The 10093-nt window shown below is 40.4% G+C and overlaps 1 protein-coding gene across 2 annotated transcripts in view; it reads left to right on the plus strand.

The window, feature by feature from the left end:
* GID4 (GID complex subunit 4 homolog) overlaps positions 1-9756 on the plus strand; it is a 47404-nt gene extending 37648 nt beyond the window's left edge. Inside the window, exon 6 of one of the 2 annotated variants that reach the window (XM_053694956.1) lies at positions 9504-9756. In XM_053694956.1, coding sequence (XP_053550931.1) covers positions 9504-9603 — 100 coding nt within the window. In that variant the 3' untranslated portion in view covers positions 9604-9756. Of the gene's footprint in view, positions 1-2842; positions 5812-9503 lie in introns of those variants that run through there. The other variant, XM_053694957.1, reaches the window with a different exon arrangement.
* The last annotated feature ends 337 nt before the right edge of the window (positions 9757-10093 follow it).

Raw genomic sequence — 10093 nt, forward strand, 5'->3', positions numbered from 1 at the left:
GGGTAGCAGAGAGGAAGGGGAGTAGCTGTGATGGGATAGGGTCAAGGGGACAGGTAGTGAGGTGAGAGCACAGTATAAGTGCTGAAACGTCTTCCACAGTAACAGGGGAGAATGAACTAAGTTTCAGGTTATGAGGGTTGTGGTTGAGTGAGAGCATTTGAGGGGGGGAGGAGAGAATGGAATTATGTTGAGAGCTGATTTCATTTCTGATGGAGTAAATTTTGTTAATGAAGTGACTGGCAAAGTCTTGAGCTGACAGAGAAGTTGTATTAGGAAGTGGGGAAGGGCGGAGAAGAGTATTGAAAGTGGAGAACAGACGTTTTGGGTTTGAAGAAAGATAAGAGTAGAGAGGTAGTGTTGAGAGGAGATTAAGGGCAGAATAGTAGGAGTTCAAGATGAATTTGTAAGGAAAGCTTCGTTCTTAAAAGCCCAGGAAGAAGAAACAGCATGGGTAGAGTGAGCCGTAATCCTCTCAGGATGCTGCTAACCAGCTGTCTCATAAGCCAAACGAATGACACTCCTCAATCAAAAAGAGAGTAGTTGCAGTGGCATTTTGACCATTGTGCCTACTGGAGTACACCACAAAAAGGGCAGAGGATTGTATAAAATCCTTAGAAGTCTGGAGATTTTTTTTTGAGCACGTACCACATCCAGGTTGTGTAACAAACATTCCTTCTGAGAAGGATTAGAACAAAAGGAAGGAACAATTTAATGATTAATATTGTGGTCTTAGACCACCTTGGGAAGAAAACCTAATTTGGTACGCATAACCTCCTTATCCGCATGGACAATAAGATAAAGGGGATCACAATATAAGACAATTCTGAAACTCTATGAGCCGAAGAAATAGTCAACAAAAACAAAACTTTCCAAGAAAACAGCTTGATATCAATAGCCTGCTGCAGAACCCGAAGAACAAGATTAAGGCTCCAAGGCGGAGCAACAGATTTAAACACAGGCGTGATTCTGACCAGGGCCTGAACAAAGGACTCAACGTCCGGTAAATTAGCTAACCTTTCGTGCAATAAAACCAAAAGGGCAGAGATCTGTCCCTTCAGAGAACTGGCTGACAAACCTTTCTCTAAACCCTCCTGGAGAAACAGAATACGAGGAACTCTCACCTTGTGCCAAGGGAAACCATGAGATTAGCACCAGGCTAAATAGGTGCGCCAGACCTAATGGTATATTCAACGAGTTACCGGCTTACAAGCTTGGATCAAAGTGTTAATGACCCTATCTGAAAAAACTAGTTTAGACAAGACTACGTGTTCAATCTCGACGCAGTCAGCCTCAGAGAATCTAGGTTTGGATGAAGAAATGGACCTTGAAGTAGAAGGTCCTTCCTCAGCAACCTCCACGGAGGGGAGGACGACATCTTCACCAGGTCCTGCGCGGCCAAGCTGGAGCAATTAGGATCACAGAGGCTCATTCCTGTTTGATGTGGGCTATGACCCTGGGAAGAAGGGGAAACAGATATATCTGACCGAATTCCCATGTAACCGCTAACGTGTTCACCAGTACCGCCTGAGGGTTTCTCGATCTGCGCAGCTTGGAATTGAGGCGAGGCGCCATGAGATCTATTTCTGGACCACCCCACCTGAGGGTTATCTCGGAAAACACCGGATGAAGAGCCCACGATCCTGTGTGGAATGTCTGTCTGCTCAGATAGTCCGCTTCCCAGTTGTCCACATCTGGGATATGAATGGCCGAAATGTGGCAATTGTGGGACTCTGCCCACTGAAGGATGCACGACACCGCCTTCATAGCTAGGGAACTCTTCGTTCCTCCCTGATGGTTGATATGAGCAATTCCAAAGTGGGAAGACGGCACACCTTTCAAATGGGGCACGGAAAGAGAATAGCCAAGTCTCAATAGCACATCCAAAATACAAATTTTTCAGCCACCAGTTTCTTAAACAACCTTTTATTCTTTTTGCAGGGTCCCAGGGCACAAAAAAAAGTTAGATGTTTCATCTTCTGACATGACTAAGAGCCTATTGCAGGCTTGAAACGTCTGTATGTATATTTTTTGTGCCCTGGGACCCTGCAAAAAGAATAAAGATTGTTTTTAAGAAACGGGTGGCTGGAAAATTTGTATCTAGGTTGATATAAGCCACAGATGTTATGTTGTCCGATTTGAAATCTGATAAACCGGACAGAACTCGGTTGAGGCTACGCTACTGTGGGGCAGACAGTCTTCAAGGTCTGACAGATCCATCCAGACTTCTGACAGGGACCTGAAGTAGAAGGAAAGCAGAGTAACTAACACTGGTTGCTGGGTGGGGGTTAGCATAAATTGTTGGAGAGAAAAAAACCGAAAAGCCTCCCTGCAACCTTTAATAGCTACTAAAACTCTTACTTAAGGATTACATGGACACAGCATTACCCCAGTCCTACTTGAAGGGAAGCTACCCATTAAAGGACTTAGTTTAATTTTCTTCAGAGCACTATCTATGCTTACTCCTTGTATGGAGGCAAAGAATGACTGGGGAGTATGGAAAGTGGGAGTGATATATTTAAGCTTTGCTGGGGTGTCGTTGCCTCCTCCTTGTGGCCAAGAGTTGAATTCCCACTAGTAATTGAAAGAAAGAAAGAAATGTATCAAATGTAATGGATAAATATTTTTCAAGAAATATCTGTAAAACAGGGCTTGACAAAATAAGGAGCCAGGGAGCTACTGGCTCCTTTTGGGCTAATCTCTCTATACAAATACAACTGTCTGGCTCCTAACTTTACAATAGACTTGTCGACCACTGCTGTATAGTAACAAGAGTGAAGTATACTGTATAATATTCTGTTTTCACACAAAACATTTAGAATGTTGTTCTGTTTATTTAATACAGGTATCAGTCCTTAAATCTGACGCACGTCCCTGAACACAGCGCACCCATCTATGAATTCCGGTGACAGGAGATCTGCTTTTGAGCCCTGAGCAAAAGAACAGGGATGTCCACAAAGGGACATGCTGCTTTCCTCTTCTGTCCCAAAGGACTCTGAAAAATGTATGAGTGTTAAAGCAACAATGCATTATCCAATGCTATCCCTCCTACCATACAGTTTTTATTTCCCCCCCCTTTTTTAATTTTTTTTTTTTTTTTTTTTTTTTTTTTTTTTTTAAGCTATGGGCTTTGGTTGTCTCTTGTATTTTATTTCTGCTTAACTATGGTACCACCTGTATCCTTCATCATACTCCTGAACACAATAACAGGACATGGTCCTGTTGGATCACAGAGAGGGAATGCTGTTGCGTCTATGAACTTTCAAGCTGCTTCAGAACTAGAATCCTAATATGGGAGCGGTTCTGAGAATCTTACCCCTTGTTTTGCATAGATTGGCTTCTCCATTAAGCTAATATATAAAGGACTATGACATCTTGCACAGGTTGTACACTCCATATAGAATGGGAGAATTTTTTTTTTTTGTACTCCCTGATATAGAATCCACCTTTACAAAGAATAAATGAATTATTTTCAGGGCTCCTTACCCTAGGGCCCAATGGTAAAATGCATATTTACTCTGGACTATATTACATTTGGTTGTTTTCACATTGAAAGTGGCCAATGTCAGATTGTTTTTGTTCTTTTTTTTTTTTTTTTTTTTATAATATATTATATTATAAATACACATATATTTAATCAGAGTATAGTTCTATGGAAGTGTCCTGACTCTCTAGGTAACAGACACGTTGATGCAGGGTCGAAACATGATTGAAATAACTGCATTGTGCTCTTTAAGTACCGTTGGACTTTCTGGTATGGCTTGACGTGTCCTAGTTTTTCATCTCTAATGCATACTATGGACCGACTAAAGCGGGACTGATTTCCAGTTTGGTCGTAAAATGTAGACCATTTTGGAAGCGAAAAAAAACCAGAAGTGCTGAACCACAATGGAGGATGGGCCACTATTGGAAGAAACGTTTCATAAGTGACTACCATTAGCTAGTTGGTTAACGCTTGGAACTTATATATTTGCCGTTGATGATTTTGTAAGATGCGAACTGTTCTCAAATGTTTTCATCCCCTACTCACAGAGATGAGGGACCATATGGTAAAGGTCCACCTTTCCCAGTTCTACAAGAGCCAAATGTTAGATTGAAATTGGTGTCACAAAGATAATTAGAACTGTTACATTGCAATGTGTGTCTGTTATACGTAATGTGCCACTGGATGGAAAAATGTTAAGGAATATATGTACAATGTTTGAAATTTGTTACTGTTGGCATATATCTGGTAGTAGATACCAGTGTTTTTAGTTTTCTCAGTTAGATTTAACATTAATGAGAACAGATAAAGACTCCTTTTAGATTCTTTCAGGGTTTTGTGCTAAATTGAGTTAACAAAGTCCAATTTAGCCTTCATTGCACTGCAGAGCTGGCCAGAAATATAATGCGTTTGCTATGAGTACAGGTTTATGTGGCCTTCAATATATTTTAAGGATTTGTCTAAATGACTTCAGGGCTACACTTTGTAGTTGAGTCATAGCACATTCAGATCATGGCTACACTTTGTAGTTGAGTCGTAGCACATTCAGATCAGGAATTGAAAGGGGTAAAAGTAGCTTCACTAAGAAGAAGCTAATGCACATTTTAATGGAGGTATGTTTAAAAGTCCTGTCTGATAAATCTTGCTTGTAATCAGCCTGTTACCCGAGGAAATGGTAGGTGAGAAATTTAACTTTTAATTTTATTTTAATGGATTTGGATATTGTAGGTTTACGGCTCCAGCTGATTGATTCAGCATTTACAGCGATGAACACCTTAAGCAATTGCGCATTCCAGAGATACACAATGGACCTGGTCCCAGTCCAGTACTGGAACTTCATAAGGACCAGTTACTCTTAAAAAGATAGGAAATATGCCAAGAGTCGTTGAGTAATCTGTCTAGTGCAGTTAATGAAATTATAATAGCCAGATTATTCACTGGGTTTAGGAATTCATACACAAAACCGTTTTATACATCAAGGTTCAATACATCTAAATTAGCTTATCTTGATAAATTCTACATCATATTGCAGTATCTTTTTTTCTTTTTCTAAAAAAATTTATCCAAAAAGGTTGTCTTTCTGGAAAAGGCAAAACCTTTTAGTGTTGACTTTTGCAAATTGACAGTGTTAATATAAGAATTTGTATGACTGAGATTACTGCAATTTTTTCCAAAAGCCTAAATACTTAGTTCTTGTCAAGGTGGAATACACTGCTCGATCTGTGCATAACTCCTTGCCAGCATTGATCCAAATCGGATGTGCATATTCACAAAGTGCAAGGAATGATGTCTATAAGATGTATTGATCGAGTGATTCATTGCTTTAATCAATTGAGTGCCCCAGGCTTTGATATTTCCCTGTCCAATGGGGCACCGCTGTCATCAGTATTGCTTCAAACTTATACATAAATTGAGAAGTGTGTATTTTTTATGTTTATTTTTAATGCTGCAATCCAAAACAAAACTCAAACGTGCTCAATGTTTTGAACACGCTTTTACCAAGCAGGGTTTAGTTAATACTATTGCTAAGGTCACAATGGTGAGATATTGACATTCTATTGATATATTTATATTGATATATTAACTGGTCCCCTGTTAGATCATTAGTGTAAAAGCATTAAAGTGGAAATGTAATGCTGTTAAGAATTCGTTTTTTTTTTTTGTTTTGTTTTTTGTTTTTTTTTAACAGTACAATGCGATCAAGTAACACATTGCAATTTTTTAAAAAATTTTTTTTTTTTATTATTGATAAAAATAAAAGCTTGTTACAGGGATTAAAAACAGATTTTGGCAAACAGTCCTAAAAAAATAAATAAAACTTTAATTGAAAATGTGTATGTCCTTTCATGTATTTAATCAAAATGCCGATTTACCTATAAAACCAATGGTACACAATTTGGCAACTGCTGCTATGACGTTCCATGCCATCCTAACTGTGCTCTGGGATTTAGTGCCGTTAGGACGGGATGAGACGTCATAACCGTTTGGCTGTACTGAAGCCATAATCGCTTCCTCACTGGGATTGCGGGCTGGAAGACATGCCTAGCATCATAGGCACTCCCCCCTGACCCGATCCCATCATTGAAATCACGTGATTGCATGAACTATTGCGCGATTTAAAAATGTTCTACATGTTTGTTTACAACGGAACTTTGTTCTGATGTAATAAATAATTACGGTCAGGAAGGGGTTAAACATCATAATTGTCTTGGAGCAGAGGATTATTTTTTCACAGAAAGAGGGGAAAAAAGACAAATCCGTTTTCTTGTACATATCTGGAGGATCCATTCAATTAATTATCTAGTTACTTTTATCTACTGTGTGTGTGTGTATATATATATATATATATATATATATATATCTTTCATTGTGTTTAAATATATTATTTAAGTCACACAATTTTTCTATAGTCCCATAGCTGTTTTTAGCGCACTACAGTAAGGCAGTCAGATCATTTCCAAATGCAATCATATTAAAAAACATATAAAAAAAATGGTTGGAAAAGCTTCTTTAAGATCCCGTGTTCAGAATTAGCAAACATATATGGGTTTACCTTTGGTTTTGGTGATCAGAAACCACACTTTTTGAAAGAGGACTTTTAGACATGTTATGTAAAGAGTGTAGGGTCCATTTGGAATTATATGATAGCAGAAATTTAAAATTGGCCCCCACCCAGACATTTTTTCTTTATGTAGGGTCCCATTCCTCTCAAACATCTTTCCTGTACAGAGGGTACCTCCCATCCAAAGATCACTGTGAAGGCCAAACCCTCCCACCCAAACATCACTGAGGGACTGGTCCCTCCCACTCAAACAAAATAGGGCATGGTCCCTCCCAAGCATCATAGGAGGGCATGGTCCCTCCCAAGCATCATAGGAGGTCATGGTGCCTCAAAACTCATTCCTAGCATCATATGAGGGCATGGTCCGTCCCTCCGAAGCATCATACGAGGGCATGGTCCGTCCCTCCGAAGCATCATACGAGGGCATGGTCCCTCCCTCCCCCATGCATCATACGAGGGCATGGTCCCTCCCTCCCCCATGCATCATACGAGGGCATGGTCCCTCCCTCCCCCATGCATCATACGAGGGCATGGTCCCTCCCTCCCCCATGCATGATACGAGGGCATGGTCCCTCCCCCATACATCATACGAGGGCATGGTCCCTCCCTCTCCCATGCATCATACGAGGGCATGGTCCATCCCAAGCATCATACGAGGGCATGGTCCCTCCCTCTCCCAAGCATCATACGAGGGCATGGTCCCTCCCTCTCCCAAGCATCATACGAGGGCATGGTCCCTCCCTCTCCCATGCATCATATGTGGGTATGGTCCCTCCCCCCAAGCATCATATGAGGGCATGGTCCCTCGCTACCACTGCATCAGATCAGAGGGATACTCCCCTCCTACCACCCGCCAACCAAATCAGAGGGCTGGTCCCTCCCTACCACCCCCCACCGCATCAGATCAAAGGGCTGGTTCCTCCTCGTGCATCAGATCAAAGGACTGGTCCCTCCTCGTGCATCAGATCAGAGGGCTGGTCCCTCCTTGCACCACATCAGAGCAAAGGGCTGGTCCTTCTCCCACTGCATCAGATCAGAGGGCTGGTCCCTCCCTGCCACCCTTACCAAATCAGATCAGAGGGCTAATTCTCTTCTCACTGCATCAGATCAGAGGGCAAGTCCCTCCCTGCCACCCCCACCACATCAGAGCAGAGGGCTGGTTCCTCCTTCTACCGTATCAGAGCAGAGGGCTGGTCACTTCCTCCTCCACTGCTGTGCTGCCCACCTGCTTACCCTCCCACTGGCACCAGCAGATGATCCCTACAGACAGTGTCACTAATGAACTGGCAATTGCCTTCATATGGAAACAGCACCAATCAAGCTGAGGCTGCTGTAGGCTCCTGAAGCTGTGATGTATATTTACGTTATGCAGTACGATGGGCAATGCACTGCTTGATGTATATATAAATCATATCGGTTATAGGGGGTGTGAAAGTCAAAATTAAACTTCCATGATCAGATTTCAAATTTAAAGGGACAGTCAAATCAAAATTAACCTTTCATGATTCAGATAGGACATGCAGTTTTAAACAAGTTTCCAATTTACTTTTATCATCAAATTTGCTTTGTTCTCTTTGTATTCTTCTTTGAAGCTAAACCTAGGTAGACTCATAAGATCATTTCTAAGCCGTTGAAGGCTGCCACCTATCTCAGTGCATTTTGACAGTTATTCACAGCTAGATAGCGCTAGTTCATGTGTGCCATATAGATAACAGTGCTCACTCTGGAGTTATTTATGAGTCAGCACTGATTGGCTAAAATGCAAGTCTGTCAAAAGAACTGAAATAAGGGGGCAGTCTGCAGAGGCTTAGATACAAGGTAATCACAGAGGTAAAAAGTATATTATTATAACTGTGTTGGTTATGCAAAACTGGGGAATGGGTAATAAAGGGATTATATATCTTTTTAAATAATAAAAAATCTTGAATAGACTGTCCCTTTAAGAAACTTTTCAATTCATTTCTAATGTCTTGATACATTTTTTTTTAGCACTTGTGCAGAGGATGAATTTTTTTTTTAATCCTTCATTGTAAAAACGGTTTAAAGGGACAGTAAACTTAAAAAACAATTATGTAACATTATCTTAGTGACAGCTTGAAAAATCAAACGATTTTAGCCCCCAAAGTTACACTTACCTCCTTTACTCTCCCGGATCTTCTGATCAGATCTTCCTTTCAAAAACAGTTCACAGTCATGCTGTCTAATCACAGCGCGCCCAATCACGCTACTGAACTAAATGTAGTGCACTCTATTTAGTTTAATAGCGCGATCGGACACGCTGTGATTAGACAGATCGCCCGTGTACCGCTAAGACTTGATCAGAAGAGCCTGGAGAGGAAATGAGGTAAGTTTAACATCGGGGGCTAAAATCTTTTGATTTTAAAGCTGTCGCTAAGATAATGTTTACATAATTCTGTACCGTGCCTTTAAAGAGACATAAAACCCAAAATGTTTCTTTCATGATTCATCTAGAACAGTGATGGTTAACCTTGGCACCCCAGATATTTTGGAACTACATTTCCCATGATGCCTAGGCAGTCTAGTTGAGCATCATGGGAAATGTTGTTAGAAAACATCAGGAGTTCCAAAAGGTTAGCCATCACTGATATAGAACATACAACTTTAAACAACTTTCCAATTTACTACTATTATTATTTTTCTTAGTTTTTCTTTTTATCCTTTGTTGAAAAGCAGGAAGGTAAGTTCTGGAGTGTGCACGTGTCTGCAGCACTATTTGGCAGCAGATTTGCAACAATATTATACATTAGTAAGAGCACTAGATGGTAGCACTATTTCCTGTCATGTAGTGCGCCAGACATGTGCACACTACCTATCTAGATATCTCAACAAAGAATAACATTAGAACGAGGCAAATTTGATATGTAAAATTGGTAACGTTTTAAAATTGTATTTTCTATTTGAATCGTGAAAGAATAAATGTGGTTTTCATGTCCCTTTAAGGCTAACCTCTATGAACACTACTGCACCCCATTGGCGTTCTAACTTGATACGGTCCCCAGAAGAGGGAGTGATTAGCTGGTTGGAGGAAGAACACTTTTGAGCGGCTGTTCCCTTCTAAGCCTTGTGGTGTTTAGACATGATGAAAACTTAAAGAATCTCTGATGAAGCGCATGTGCGAAACGCGTCAGATCGTTGGGAATGCACCTGTAATCTGCATCTCGACCGCAGAATAAACTGTTGATTTGCAAAAGGACCTGGTCTCTTTTTCTTTATTTTGTGAAAACTTAAAGAATGCTGTCATTTGATAGTGCAGGGTATTAAATTATACAAAGTACCACTAACAAAGGTAATATTAAATAAAATGGCAAGTTTATTATGCACCCCTACCAAATAGTGTTTTAACATAGGGTAGTAGATGACATTCGGATGTCCTATATATGCTAGTTCATTGTGATTTAAAGTTTTTTCTCCAACTGATCCATTTTTGTTCTGATGGAGTGTATTACATAGTTTACAAATACTTCCTTTATATTTATTTTCTCATTTGAAATGGCTGATTTTGCCTGTTGAAAATGCTACCTACACTGAAC

This window comes from Bombina bombina, chromosome 11 (assembly GCF_027579735.1).
Source record: "Bombina bombina isolate aBomBom1 chromosome 11, aBomBom1.pri, whole genome shotgun sequence".
In the NCBI taxonomy this organism is placed as follows: Eukaryota; Metazoa; Chordata; class Amphibia; order Anura; family Bombinatoridae; genus Bombina; species Bombina bombina.